At 38.7% G+C, this 15,549-nt stretch overlaps 1 protein-coding gene across 1 annotated transcript; it reads left to right on the top strand.

Moving 5' to 3' along the window:
• The first annotated feature begins 3,189 nt into the window (after positions 1 to 3,189).
• grk5 (G protein-coupled receptor kinase 5) lies at positions 3,190 to 15,317 on the top strand. The gene is made up of 16 exons (XM_085167321.1): positions 3,190 to 3,435; positions 4,038 to 4,118; positions 4,213 to 4,325; positions 5,586 to 5,663; positions 5,767 to 5,864; positions 6,633 to 6,725; positions 6,879 to 6,942; positions 7,283 to 7,423; positions 9,744 to 9,934; positions 10,012 to 10,049; positions 10,537 to 10,626; positions 12,567 to 12,775; positions 13,005 to 13,142; positions 13,469 to 13,606; positions 13,686 to 13,817; positions 13,900 to 15,317. Exons 1-16 carry the CDS (start codon positions 3,381 to 3,383, stop codon positions 14,056 to 14,058), a joined length of 1,818 nt encoding a protein of 605 aa, XP_085023447.1. The 5' UTR covers positions 3,190 to 3,380; the 3' UTR covers positions 14,059 to 15,317.
• The last annotated feature ends 232 nt before the right edge of the window (positions 15,318 to 15,549 follow it).

Raw genomic sequence — 15,549 nt, 5'->3', positions numbered from 1 at the left:
AATCACAGCACACGGCTTCCCATGTGTGTGCAAGGTTGGTAGTGGCTGTACCAGTCTTGAGTTTTGTATTTTGTTGGAAAATTAAAAATGGGCTTATTTAAAGCTAATTATCTTCTCTATTATCTCTCTGGTTGTGTAACCCAAAGAAAGTTTGATAAAGCAGAATGAGAGCAGCTAGGCTCTTTTAAGCCTATAGAATAGAATAGAATTCAACTTTATTGTCATCAGTGTTGGGTAAGTTACTTTAAAATAGTAACTTAGTTACATTACTAGTTACTTCTATCAAAAGTAACTCAGTTACTTCAAGTTACTCGTTACTTTCAAAGTAACTAGTTACTAGGGAAAGTAACTTTGGTTTTACTCAGAATTCTCTTGTTAATGTGTTGCTTCCATAACTTTGCCAGTCTTCTAGCTTGCTTACTTGCCACAAGTGCACTGTGCCACCTACCAATAGAAAGGAAAAGATAATACATATTTCCACGAGAGAAATCCCACGCCTGGACCGTCATTGACTGCTGCCATGATTCTAGCCTACGTCACAGCGTCATGTGCGCCTTTTACATCCAACACAAAAAACTGCAGTCGTGGTGCTTTGATTGTACTCAGAAATCGGAAATTCTGCCTTCTGAATAGGAAGATGTAGGTAACACCAGACTGCAGATGAGCTGCATACAGGGCTGGACGGGGACAAAAAATCGGCCCGGGCATTTTGACTAGAGACCGGCCATTATAGGAAAAATCATAAAGCCTTTGAATGAAAACAAACGCTGTTGTGACAGTGATGTACACTGTTTTGATGGTATATATGCATCAATCGTTTTTTGTAAGATTCAGATAATTATTTTTTAAAAGCTAGACATTTTAAATGAGAATAAGAAAGAAAAGTATTTCTTTGTGCCCACCTCTCCCTGTTAATGCCCTACCTGGCCCCCCTGGCAAAACTTTGCTAGATCCGCTCCTGCACAGTTACCAGCTGTCAGCTACCTAAAAAGGATCCTGGGGTTATCTGTCTCTCAGAAACAGTTCATAACTTCCCTTCAACTCATTTATGTCACCTAAAAGGTAAACCTGTATCTCCATCACCTGTTCAGCTCTGATGATTCAGTAAGGACATCTCCTGGTTTCATGTTTCCCTCTCACCAGATAAACAAACCGACATCATGACCAGCAGATTTTTTGCAGCTGTGGCTCCAGCAAACATCAGCTGATACTAGGAATTAATATTAAATAAATCCTAACAACAGCTGATCAAGCTTAAACGTGCTGCTGTTGTTTAACGCGACATCGGCTGGTTTTCTCTTTCTGGCGCAAAGTGGGCGATAAACAAACAAGAGAGCCGATCAGCTGATCATTGATCAGTTTTCATGATTGAAGTAGAAACGGGAGAGGGAGGGGGGAGAATGAAAGAAGAAGAGGCAGCTGTGCAGCAAAGACACAGAATAACTCCAGCTTTGTGCCTTTTTCAGTGTAGCCGAATTACGGGACAAACTGTTCCTTTTCACCTCAATAAGAAATGCGTAATATTTTCTCTGAATACCAGACGGGACGGTTGGCAACTCTAATAACTTATGAACAAAATAAGGTTTAACATCGTTAACATCATAGCACCCACCCAGCTGTATAGAAACTCCGTCATGCTAGCTAGTACGCAGTACGGAAAAAGTCAGAATAACGAAAATAAACTCCACCTAAACTTGGTTTATATCTGACCCAGATAGACTGCAGGTCATAACTTCTTACCTGAAGTTCAGTTCTCACTTGGACCGGCGGCCGCCTCGGGTCTCTTTTCCTTCTCTTCCACCTGCTGGCCTCCAACACTTGCTAATGTTACAGAATCTGTGGAAGTTATGAATGAAGGTATGTAATGAATATGCTATAACTATAAGTATGTACATGTATGCTGTAGTGGGTGTACAAGCTATGTGCAGGCTATGAACAGGATATAAATATGAAAACTATACAGAAATATGAACTGTGCAATTTATAAACAGTTGTAAACAGTTGTAGAATTATAATTATCATATTGTACAGAATGATTGTCTATACAGCATATACAGTGGTGCAGTTAAGATAAGTGAAATATGTGGATAATTTCTACAGAGGCTATGTAAAGTGCTAGTGGTTGTGAGTGGTGGTTCAGTCCATGTTATTATTGTGTGTATGAGGGTACAGTTGTCCATTTGTTTGTTTTTGTTTTTGTCCATTGTGGTGTATGTGGTATGTGGTGTCCTTCTAAAAATGATAAATGTAAACTACATAGTATATGCACTGGTCCTTAGCACTTCTTCTATTTAACATGACAATTCAAAAGATTTAATACAATACGCTTCATTCACACAAGCACTGCTTTTCTGTCTAACTTTCACACTCCAAAGGATGCAAGTTGGGGTTAGTATCTTGTCCAAGAATATTTGGCATGCAGACTGGAGCAGCCAGGGATCAAACCACCAAATTTTCAATTAGTAGAGGACCTGCTGTACATGCTGAGGTATAGCCACCCCTGTGCCTCAGGAGGCCAGTATTAAGCCACTGGGTGTCACCTCTGTCAGTGCGCCCCAGGGTGGCTGTGGCTACATGTAGCTTGCCATCACCAGTGTGTGAATGTGTGTGTGAATGGGTGGATGACTGGATGTGTAAAGCGCTTTGGGGTCCTTAGGGACTAGTAAAGCGCTATACAAATACAGGCCATTTACCATTTACCCCTTTGTGTATATGACCTGTTAGTTATATTCTAGTTAGTTATATACAAATGGAGATTGGGATGTCTTCAAGTGACTGAACATTAGCTTCATAGATGTGTGTTAAGTGAATCTTTCAGTTTCTAGTTTTATGATGTTATTGCATGCTCATACAGTTTATGTATGCGATTTGCCAACCAAGCTTGCAAGTGTTAGCTGATAAGTTCAACTTTGGTCAAAATAGGGTTTTGGACATGAAATGGGAGTAACTTCAGAACTGAAAAGTAGTCCAAAACCAATTAAATTCTGATTACCTGTTGATCAAGAATGGTCAATATTTAGAAACTCTTTTCTAATAACTCTTTCTTTCTGTCTGCTTTGCTTTTGTTGCAAATCCATCACCTCTCTACAGTTTTAGATTTATTTGTATGCTCTTTACACTTGTGTTTTGTCCCTCCTCTCTTACTTAGGGCGTGTCCTGTGCTTGGAGTGCACTGTCATACATTAAGTATCCCACATTCTTTAGTGACTCACAGGTACTGCAGGTTAGACAACACGACTTGCTATTTCCACCGCCTGTAATATAATAGTTGCCATTTACTGTGCCTGCTGAGAAGTTGTATTTTTACTTTTGTGCATGAAGGCTGGATACTGTGCGGTACTTAACTAAAGGTAACTTGTAGTGCAAAGGCACAGTGCTACATGGAAACAATCGAAAGCATTGCGGCAAATACTGCTCTTGTTAGAGCCAGAGAAGGTAAGAACTTTCTATATCCAGAAAGTTTATGTGAGAAGATGACGTGCTAAAATGCTGACAATTTTTGACTTATGTCTCAATTTGGGACATGACCTCCATCAGAAGTAGTGCTTATATGGGTTATCTCAGGACACTGATTTTTCAGTCACAGTGTGGAAGAATGATGTATGATGAACCTGATCAATGATGAGTTTTAAGTCTGTTTTTTTAATCACCAGTTCAGTTTAGGATAAATCAGTTTATCAATTTTAGCATTTCTGAATAAAGTGAAATTCTCTCTGAAGGCAACATAAATTTATTTGCTGTTACTTGAGACATGAAATCAATTTGGAGTGTGGAAATTGAGACGCAAACTATGAGTGATAGTGTGTAAAGTACGTTGCAGAGTAATGTGGTTCCACAGGCTTTGTTTAATTTGTTCCTGGAGCTATTTATAGTTCACTCACTGTTGTCGAACAAGCTATTGTCTGAAACCTGAAGGACTAGGCATGCTGATTGACATCTCAGTCTGAGTTATTCGATATGTCAGCACTTTGGTTATATGCATGTATTCATATTCACAACACTAAAGAACTCCTTTTCTGTGTCCCCGCTGTCTGTAGGTGGAGGAAGGAGCTGGAAATGGGAAGAAATGCTTCGCTTTCCCAACATTAGCCAGTGCAAAGACCTGGCCATGAACATAGGTGTGTATCTGCAAGTGTGTTTCATTAGTGTGAACAAGTTCTGGTTCTTTGTGAGATTTCACACCATATATTTTATTTTATATTTCTCCATTAGAACGAGACTACTATAGTCTATGTGTGAAGGAGCCTATTGGCAAGAAACTGTTTCAGCTCTTCTGTCGGAGTCGGCCTGATCTGCAGAACTATATTTCCCTCCAGGATGCTTTGGTACAAACTGTGAAAAATTCTTTTACTGGAATTTGAGTCCTGAAAAATATTGAAAATAATGGCACTTAAATATCAGTAATTATTTCAGAAGCTATAGTTGCATTGCTCTTGTATGTTTTAAGTAATGACATTGCAGCGCAGTGCGCTTTTTAAAAATATTAAACGAGAGATAAGAGATTAAGAGCAAAACAAATGTGAAACTAACATGAAGAACATTAGAAAACTGAGAACTGAAAATATACTTGAAGAATTACACCATAACACATATAATATAACATCAAAATAATCTATAGCATGTTGGAATTTCCATCTGTTATTTTTTCATTTCATTTCATTTCTTTCTTTCTTGATTACTGATGGACAATGATGCATGAGACACCGCGGCATTATTAAATGATAAGAAAAAAAAACATCAGCCAAATTTAACTCTGGTATATTCATATTGAGTAAAAAAAACCCTTTAAATACATACATACATACAACTTTCAGTGCACAAGAAGGTGACTCTTGTAGATACAACAGCTCATATAACCTTGTATCCTGTGCAGAAACAAAGTGTTACTGGACAGGTAGTATCTAATGAGCCTGACCCTCAAAACACTCAAAGCACCAGCTTTAAGCGGCAGCTAATTGCCTTATCAAGTGGCTAACCACTGCAACACTGGCAAATGTTTCAAAACAAACAAACAAACAAAAAACCCTAATGTCTGTGAAGGTTCTCAGTCATCCAGGTCATCGTAGTCAAAGGAGCTTGCAAAGAAAAGCGTCTGGACTTCTTTAAGTTACTTGAAGACGTTTCACCTCTCATCCGAGAGGCTTCTTCAGTTCACTAATATTTTTACCGTTACTTCAACTGCATCCAGGATACAGTAGGTGGTCTCAAAGGCAATATTAAACCTGAGAAATTAGATGAGAAGTGTGCTTCTCTAAAACATTTTAACCGCCCGAGTTTACACAACATTTTGTTAACAATAAATTATTCATTGACACAAGATCTTTTTAAGTTTATTGCACGACTTACAGATTGTGAATGAGCTAAACCATTTAATTTACTGGTGATTTGCTTCATGTGTGAGCATCTGTATGTCTGATCACTTAAACATTTTGCAGTAAATAGCTCAAATCACTTCAGAAAAACTGACATCAGACCTTCTGTCTGATACTAGATTTTACTGTCTAAACCCTTTGAAGAACTAACCTGTACATATAGACTCTGCATTTACATATGAAAACAATCTTAATACCTATTTTCTTCTTTAGGATGACTTTGACATTCAGTCAGATGACAAAAGGAAAGAGTCTGGGAACAGGATCATCCAGAGATTCCTCATGAAGCAGGTGTGACAATATTTGTGGAAAACATGGTTGATCTGAAGTTTGAAACAAGAATTCTTATATCATGCTACACATCACTTTATCCAAGTGTATATTGTTCCCTCAGTCCAGTGAGTGTGTGTCCATCCTACTGAGGCATGAAAGAAGCTGCAAACAGAGTCTGGAGCTCAATCCCTGTGGTGATGTCTTTCATGGCTGCAGGGAGTAAGTTATATCTCTCTGGTCTGCTTATAGATGGTGATGTTAAAAAAAAGTTTGTAGGGGACTCAATGCAGTCTAGAATACTTTGGTATACACAGGAATTCATAGTCGACTCAATGACTGCAAAGTGCCCAGGTCCTGTGGTTGCATTGGTGAAAAAGGTTATTTTCACCAATCTGGCATTATACATTGTGGCCAAATGTATTCAGTTTGGTTTTGTCTGTCCAAAGGACATTGTTCCAGAAGGTTTAGGGGTTTCAGATTTATCTTGAGCTATGCCATATTTTACTTAGAGAGAAGCAAGTTTCTCCTGGGAAGCAACACTTATTAGATCTTTTTCTAATTGTACTGTTGTAAATCTTTAACATTTAGCATGCTAACAGAGGCCTATAGAGTGTGAGATGTATTTTTTGTGTGTTTTGTAATTTCTTTGAGTATTGCACAGTCAGATTTTGGTGTGAATTTTCTGGGACATCCATGCCCAAATCTTCTTCAAATCAAACACATCTGAATGCATCTAACCATAACACTGCACTATACTGACTGTATATAATTTTAACTACTGGCTTAACTGGAGTTTTGATGGCCTGATGCGATGACTATTTTTCTAATTTTGCTAAATTACTGGGATATACACAGTAATATATACAGTATGTCCAGTAGCCAACAGAAGAACTGCTTTTCAGAATCAGTTCTCTAAAGTGTGGCACATGCTGTTGAAAACTGTTGACCAATGGAGCAGATGGAGTTCATCTTTCTTTTGTGGTTTAGAGACCTACATAAATACCTCAGCAATGAGCCCTTCGCCCAGTACCAGGACAGCATGTTCTTTGCCCGCTTTCTACAATGGAAACAGTTGGAGAGGTCAGTAAATGTGTATGCCCAACAAAGGTATGAGACAAATTGTTTCATGGATCAGTGGTTAGCCAAGTAGCTGCTGTTTACAGTTCTTCTTTTGTAAAAAAATGTATTTACAAAAATATTTCAAATGAAAACAACATGTCTGTCTCTTTCAAGGCAGCCTATCACGAAGCACACATTTCGACAGTACAGACTACTGGGGAAAGGAGGGTTTGGAGCGGTATGTATGTTTTGGGATTTACTCTAAGACACAGTGTTAGCATATTAGACACTTTATGGTATATGTTTTTGAGGTATGTCTTTACCCACGGTGTATCAATTTTTTTTTTTTTTTTTTTTTTTTTTTTTTTTAAATTTTACATTCCCTTGGGGGAATTCATGGACTTAGACCTTCACAACACAGTTCTACATCTCTGTTACTCTTTAGTTCCCTTACATATATTAGTATACTTTCACTTTGCAGCGCCCTATTCTTTTTTGACATATTGAACAGCTCTGATACTGGCAACAGCATTAGACAAGGGTGTTATTGTCTTACAATCCTGTTATTCTGTCTTGAGGTGTGGGCCTGTCAGGTGAGAGCCACAGGCAAGATGTATGCCTGCAAAAAGCTGGAAAAAACCCATGTAAAGAAGAGGAAAGGAGAGGACATGGCTCTCAATGAGAAAGAGATACTACAGGAACTGGACAGTCGCTTTGTGGTGAGACTGCTGTGCTCTTCAAATATTTGCCTCATTTTTTAATTTGTCAATTTTTTTTACATTGTCAAACTAGTTTTTGTTCATTGTGATTGTTTTCACATTGCCTTGTTCATTTTTTTTAAAAATCAGTATGTTTGTTAATCAGTGTTATCTGTGTAAGCAAAGTTGGGTTATTCTTAAAAAGCAAATCCATGACCTACACTGTTACAATGGTTATTATTGTAACAGTGTATATATTTCTTTCTTCTTTAAAATAAACATATACACTGTTATTGAGTTACACTGTGACTAAATTCAATTCACTTCAATTCAATTCAATTCAATTTTATTTATACAGCACCAAATCACAACAACAGTTGCCTCAAGGCACTTTAATATTGTTTGGTAGACCCTACAATGATACATACACAGAAAAAACCAACAATCATATGGCCCCCTATGAGCAAGCACTTTGGCGACACTGGGAAGGAAAAACTCCATTTTAACAGCAAGAAACCTCCAGCAGACACAGGGAGGGGCGGCCATCTGCCGCGACTGGTTGGGGAGAGAGAGAGAAGACGGTAAATGGTAAATGGCCTGTATTTGTATAGCGCTTTACTAGTCCCTAAGGACCCCAAAGCGCTTTACACATCCAGTCACCCACCCATTCACACACACATTCACACACTGTTGATGGCAAGTTACACCCACCCTGGGGTGCACCGATAGAGGCGAGGCTGCCGGACACTGGCGCCACCGGGCCCTCTGACCACCACCAGTAGGTGGGCAATGGGTCAAGTGTCTTGCCCAAGGACACAACGATCGAGACTGTCGGAGCCGGCTCAAACCGGCAACTCCCAACTCTTGAGCCACTATCACCCCAGACGGGATAAAAGACATGCTGTGGAAGAGAGACAGAGATTAATAAAGCTTAAGTTCACACCGAACTAGACATTAATAAGCAATTCAAAATAGTCTTTACAATTCCATCATAACTGACACTGTTTGAATGTTTGAACAAATCATTTAACAAAAATGATCTTTATTGAATGTTTATACAAGGTATTTTTACAGTGAAGAGAAGTTCATCCTGTGACACCAATAGGAAACCTGTATAGGGTATACCCCATCTTTCACCTTATCACAGTTGGGATAGGGATAATGGACATGAACTCTTCTCTATGTTTTATAAAAGACACAGAAGAGGTGGCTGTGACTCAGGAGGTAGAGCAGGTCAATTATTAACTGGAAGGTTGGTCGCTCCTGTCTGCATACTCACCTATCCTTGAGTGCTCAAGTTAGGCAGAAAAGTACCAGTCGATCTACTATTTATATATGCTTAATTCAAGACTCTTCACATCATTCAACAGGTTTTATACATGTTCTGACACACATCCATCCATCAATTTTCTTCCATCCATCCATCCTCTTCTGCTTTTATCCACTACAGCGAGGCTGTAGCCTATCGCATCCATCACAGGATGAGAGGCTGGACTAACAGGGCTAACATTGAGGCAGACAACTATTCAGACTCATCATCATCTTTGAGGTGTGGAAGGAAGTCTGAGAACTCTAAGAGAACTCATGCAGATGAAGAGAGAACATGCAAACTATACACAGAAAGGCCTCGGACTGGATTCAAACCAAGGACTTTCTTGGTGCCACCATACCACGTCTCAGCAATATAGCTGAGTATAAAATAATCAGGGAGAGAACAAGTTCAAAAGCAACCTCGGTCAGACAGAATTCTGTTTATACTGATCTACTGATTCAGATGAATTTCGTGATCAAATAGTCTTATTTGCCTTTAGAATGATGTCAAGTTTTTATAATCAGTGAGCACAACTCCATTTTTCTAAAATGTGTATTTGCAGTTTCTTTTAACCTCCTAAGACCGGAACTTCCATGGCATGCATTTTTAATTTCTCTTTGATATTTGGGCTGATTGGGACCCGATGAATGTAAAAACAAAGAATTACCAGATTTTTTTTTTTACCTGATTTTTGTTTCTAAGAAAAATGAGAGCCACATATGAGGATATTCATTTAACATTTCGATAGAACAGTAGCAGTATAATGTCCTCGTAAGTGGATATAGAGCAAAATTTAGTATTTTGGTCTAAATAACCCAAAATGTGATGTCCACATATGTGGATGCCAGGTCCTAGGAGGTTAAGGATAATGTTTAATCCTTATGATTGGCTTTCTTTCATAGCGAGTGGTGTTCTACACTGAATTATACTGAATTGTTTCAAGTATTTTGTAAAAGCTGAATTTATAGTATTGCTGATGCCTTAGTGAGTTTTGTTTTCTTATTTTTGTTTTATTTTTCTATTGTTCAGGTGAATCTGGCATATGCTTATGAGACCAAGCACAATCTCTGTATGGTTTTGACCATGATGAACGGCGGTGACCTAGGGTTTCACATACATCGCATGGGGTCACCTGGTCTGACCAAAGACAGGGTACGTTTCTACGCTGCAGAAGTCTGCTGTGGTTTAATTCACCTCCACCAGAAGTCAATATTATACAGGTAAGTGTATTTCTACATGCATTAAATCACATCTCTACTAGTCGGGAAGAAGTTTTTAAATGCTGTGTTTTTTCTAGAGATTTGAAGCCAGAGAACATTCTCTTGGATGACAATGGTATGTGCAACTACAAAACAGTGTTTTTTTAATAATTCATGTACTATAAATAGCCTCAAATTTACTACAGTAACATCCAAGCAGATAGCATTCCAACATCCACACATAGCAAAAGCTGGCAGTTACTTTCTGGCTATTTTTAACTCTGAAAATAATCTGACTGTTTGAAATGCCACACATTTGCTTATGCAGCCTATCAGAAGCATCCACCTGCTCTCAAGAAAAATCTGTGTTGATTGTATTTTGACAGGGGTAAAAAAAGAAAAGAAAAGTAGTTTGAGGAAGTAAAAAAACCTGTTATCTATTTATAGAAACTTCCACACCTGTTCCTTCATTCTTGGAATAAAAGCAACAGTTGTAGTTTCCCATTGCGTCAGCTGGAGAAAAGTGAAGCCTAACTTGACAGGGCAAAAGTGAAAGTATGTGAGAAAAATAATCTCAACAATCATGCCATTTCAGTTAATCTTACTTTTTTTGTTCCATTAAGGACACATCCGCATCTCTGACCTGGGTTTGGCTGTGAAGATGTCTGAGGGGAGTCTAGTACGAGGCAGGGTGGGCACACTGGGCTATATGGGTATGTATGGAACTTCTACAGACCCACATAAATCACTAGATTATATGAGTGTGTTGGAAAACAAAGCAATTTATTTTTATGATTGTATGACTTTTATCCATACCTCTCAGTGGTGCTTACTGGCCTGCACACAGATGGATGGACTGCATAAGTACTTACATAGAGTTTATCTATGTAAGTTTATCCATCACAAAGTCACTAATTGAAATTTAAGTTTATGGTGCAGTTTGCATCGTGCTGGGAGCCGGTGATTTGTAGACCTGATTGTTTGTTTTAACACATCAGAAAAACAACAGAAACAAAAAATCAAACAACTGTCAATAAAATCAAAGCAAAGCAAATTGTGATTTTGCTATTTTCTAAGGAACTTTGAAAGAAAGGAATTGGAATTCTTTAAGTTTCTTGAAGATGTTTCACCTCTCATCCAAAAAACGTCTTCAGTTCTAAAACCAAATGAGTCCCAGGTTTCTAAATCCTTGTGGGGCTTGTCACTAAAAGGGTTGTTGACCCACTATTAATTGTGTCACATGAGCCAAGGTGAGAAAAAGGCGTGGATCATGATCAGCAGAGGTTTTGAGAGAAACTAATGTGATACCTTGGCTCACCCTATTAACCTGAGGTTAATAGAAACCTGAGGCACCTGGGAATAGATCTTAAAATTGCATTGTATGTGACTGACAGTTGGTGTCACAAGCCACCCCCTCTATTCAATGATGGTCATTCACAGTGAACATAGATGGCATCTTTTACTCCTCTTTCAAACAATCTGTCTTCTCAGTTCAGAATATGAAAATTGGCATCCTCAAAAGATTGACCTTTAACCTTTAGGTGCAGATCTTTAGCGGGTCTTGTCCTGCTATGTTGTGCCATGCATTGATAGGATGGTTGTTTGGTGTCTCCAATGTAGAATCTCTGAATTCTTGTATTGTAATAGTTTAAAACTTTCAAATTACCTGATGCTGTCAACTGGATGGGAAGAAAGAACCTATTATGACTTTATGTCTACAGTGCTTTCAGAAAATGTTCACAGTGGTTCACTTGTTCCACATTTGTTATGTTACAGCCTATTTCCATAACTGATTAAATTCATTTGTTTCACCTCTACACACAATACCACATATTGACAAAGTGAAAAAATTAGCTTGAATTTTTTTTTTTTTTTTTTTAGCAATTTTATTTAAAAAAACAAACAAAACAAAACTGTAACTTAACTACCCACAGACTTTGCCATAGGACTCCAAAGTGAGTTGCATCCTGGTGCACTGGTCAGATGTTTCTATGACTTGATTGGACTCCACCTGTGGTAAAGTTACTGGGACATGAAGCCATGATGTCCAAGGAATTGTCTGTAGACCTCAGAGACAGGATTGTATTGAGGCACAGATCTGGGGAAAGGTACAGAAAGATCTCAGCAGTATTTAAGTTCCCAATGAGCACAACAGTCTCCATCATGACGTAAAAGGAAGAAGTGTGGAAGCACTCCAGCCAATCTTATCTAAATTGAGGTAGAAGGGTCTTAGTCAGTGAACTGACCAAGAAGCCAATGTTCACTCTGGCAGAGCTCCAGCATTGCACTGTGGAAAGAGGAGAACCTCCCAAAAGGATAATCATTTCTGCAGAACTTTCAGACAATGAGAAATATAACTCTGGCCTGATGAAACAAAGATTGAAATCTTTAATTTGAAGTGTCATGTTTGGAGGAAACTAGGCACCAATGATCCCCTGACCAATGCAATTGCTACAGGGAAGCATGATGGTGGCAGCATCATTCTCTGGGGTTGTTTTTCAGGAGCAGGAACTACGAGACTAGTCAGGGTTTGGTTTTTAATAATTTTCACGACATGGAAATATAGACTTACAGAGTACACAAGAATATTGCCTTGGCAATAAGTAACAGCAGCAAAGCATAAAAAGATTATTCGTTTGCATTCCCATTTCAGCTCCTGAGGTGATCGGCTATGAGCGTTATGGAATGAGTGTGGACTGGTGGGGCCTCGGGTGTCTGATTTATGAAATGACTGCAGGTCGGCCCCCTTTCAGGGCCAAAGGAGAAAAGCCTAAATCCTCAGAAATGGAGAGAAGGATTCAGAATGAACATGAAGAATATGGCAACCAGTTCAGCAAGGAGACAAAAGACATCTGCTCCTTAGTGAGTTCTTCAAAATGAAACTATTTTTATTTCAACATGCACAGAAGATGTTCTTTCATCCACATCATACCTTTATCCCCTGATGTATGTCAGATTGTTTATTATTTAACCAGATTGTTAAGACACAGTACAACAATTTCCAAAAGCCAAGTCACATTCTAATAGGATAGGTTCAGGGTTGCTTACACCTTCTCAAGCAATGAGAACACCTTTCTTTCCACTATTGTAGCTGCTGACCAAGGACCCCACAAAGAGACTGGGCTCCCAGAAGTCTGGGGGAAAAGATGTAAAATGTCATCCTTTCTTCCAAGAGATCAACTTTCGGATGCTGGAGGCAGGACGCGTTGACCCCCCATTTAAACCTGATGCAAGTACCCAAATGAGATATCTATATCTATAGATTGATAGAGACAGATATCTAGATAGCTAGATATGTATGTATATGTGTGTATGAATTTGAATTTTGAATATGTATACATACATACATACATGATTACATTTATGTATTTAAATTGGATTCCATTTAGCTGGATGTAGTGTTTTCAATGTAAGAAATATCTTGTCAAGTGACTTTGGTTTTTAAAGAGTATGTAAAGTACTTAAATAAAAACTGATCAAATGTAGAAGTGTTCATTTTAACAATCTTAAAGCCGTTTAAATTTGTAATCACTGCATGTGGTCTTTTATTTTTAGCCCAGTCAGGTGTACTGCACTGATGTACAGGACATAGAAGAATTTTCTACAGTGAAAGGAGTCCATTTTGACCAGACTGACATCTTCTTCTACTCCCAGTTCAACACAGGAAGCAATTCCATAATTTGGCAAAATGAGGCAAGTTCTAGGTTACATTACCAGGGTTAATCCAGACAAGAGCTTCAAACCTCACCTTCCTTCTCTGTCTTCCATGTAGCTAATAGAAACGGGATGTTTTGAAGAACTGAATGTTTTTGGCCCTAAGGGATCTGCATCTCCAGATCTCATCTGGTCCCAGGCCCCAGAGAGCCCCAAACGCAGCCTGCTGCACCGAATCTTTCGCAAAAACGTAAGGACATGAAATACATTCTGTCAAAATGTGTGCGCTTTGTGGAAAGCTGAAGATATCTTTCCTCTTTTCACTCAAACAGCATCATTCAGATTCTGACGAAAGCAGAGAGAACCTGTTGTCCAGTGAGGGCTACAGCACATCAGGAATACATAACTCTGCCCTGAATCCCAGGAAAGTCTACAACAAAGACACCAAAAAACAACAAGTCATTGTAGCATCAAAAGGTTCTTCCCTTTAAATCGCAGCACAGCAGGCATTTGTGTTTTCATTGTCTTCCTTACACCTAATCTGTATTAGCATTTTCTGCTTCTCTCAGGTAAAACAAATGAATAATTTTACACCATCCCAACTTTTTAAAAGTACTTGAATTTTTAAACAAGTGTACTAGTATATATAGTATATAGTACTAGTATTTTCTTTTTAACAATTCCAATATAATAAATGTCATCTGAATAATAAATTATGTGGAATTATCTGGATTAAATGGGTCATGTGGACGTCCAGACGTGTTCAGACCTTTTGGGATTTCTTTACCTGGATGGAGCATGCATCAAGACATTAACTTGTAATAATTTTTAAATTAAAAAAGCAAGCTTGAACCAGATATTTGGCATAAACATAAAAACTCAAAGCCGAGTCAGCAGTTAAGCAAGGTTCCTGGTAGAAGTAAAGAGGCAAGGGGGACCTACTGTTATCTCAGGTATCTTTCAGGGACACAAATGAAGATTTAGGTTGGGGAAAATTGTCAGCCATCCAACTTTTAATAGAGTCTAAGCATCTATTTGGATGCCTTTAGAAAAATCTTGGAGCTTAAAAGAGATATTTAATTAGATGTCATGTTCAGCATGACATTTGAGCACCTTTAAGGGCATGTCTTATCTCTGCTAAGAAGAGGGGAAGATATAACAGAAACAATAAAGGCTCCAAAATAGAAAGGCCAACTAACTAGGTAGCACTTTTCACAGAGTAATACCCAACGTATCCAAGCAGGGATGTGTGAGAAAAACTCCCCCGCAGGGGCAAATGGTCTGAGCATAGTTAACCAGAAACGCTTGCTTGCTAACCAGGCCTTGCTTCCACAACAGGCTGAGTTTCACATGGACGCCTACTCTATTCTGTTCTACTCTACAGTGGGAGTGGGACAAACTGCAGCCGTCCGCATCAAAGCCAAATACCAGGGCTATCATTGTGGAAGTTTACTAGCTGCCACTTTGCTCTCTCTGGATGTTTTTTTTCCTCCAAATGGCACAATTAGCTACTGGCAGCACTAAGTGTTTGGTTAGCTTAGACAACTATGCTCAGCTTAAACTGGTTTGGTAATGGATTATGGACACAGAACCAGGCGAGTTACTGGTTGCACGAAGCAGCAGGGGAACTGTAGCTAAACTGAGTAGCACCCAGAGCGTGGAGAACCAATCTGAGCAAAGAATGAATGACATCTGTGGGAGCGCAGCAAAATCAAATGGGTTTTAGGCCTGAAGAGTAGAGGTGGTGAAAGCTGCACACTGAAACAGAGCAGTGCGACCGGTGAATGAGAAAGAGGTTGCAGGTGACTGTGGACAACTTTAACTGATTTTGCTTTTACAATAATTTTTAAAATGTTTATTTTGATGTAGCCAGTTTTAAAATGCAGGCAGTGACTTTTGATAAAGTACATTTGTAACTTTTCCACAAAGCTTTTCTTTTACAATAAACAAATTGTTCAGATGATAGGTATTATACTGTTTTT

The sequence above is a fragment of the Neolamprologus multifasciatus genome, chromosome 7, assembly GCF_963576455.1.
Source record: "Neolamprologus multifasciatus chromosome 7, fNeoMul1.2, whole genome shotgun sequence".
In the NCBI taxonomy this organism is placed as follows: Eukaryota; Metazoa; Chordata; class Actinopteri; order Cichliformes; family Cichlidae; genus Neolamprologus; species Neolamprologus multifasciatus.
Note: the sequence above shows the minus strand (reverse complement) of the source record. Positions and strands in the feature narration are given on the sequence as shown.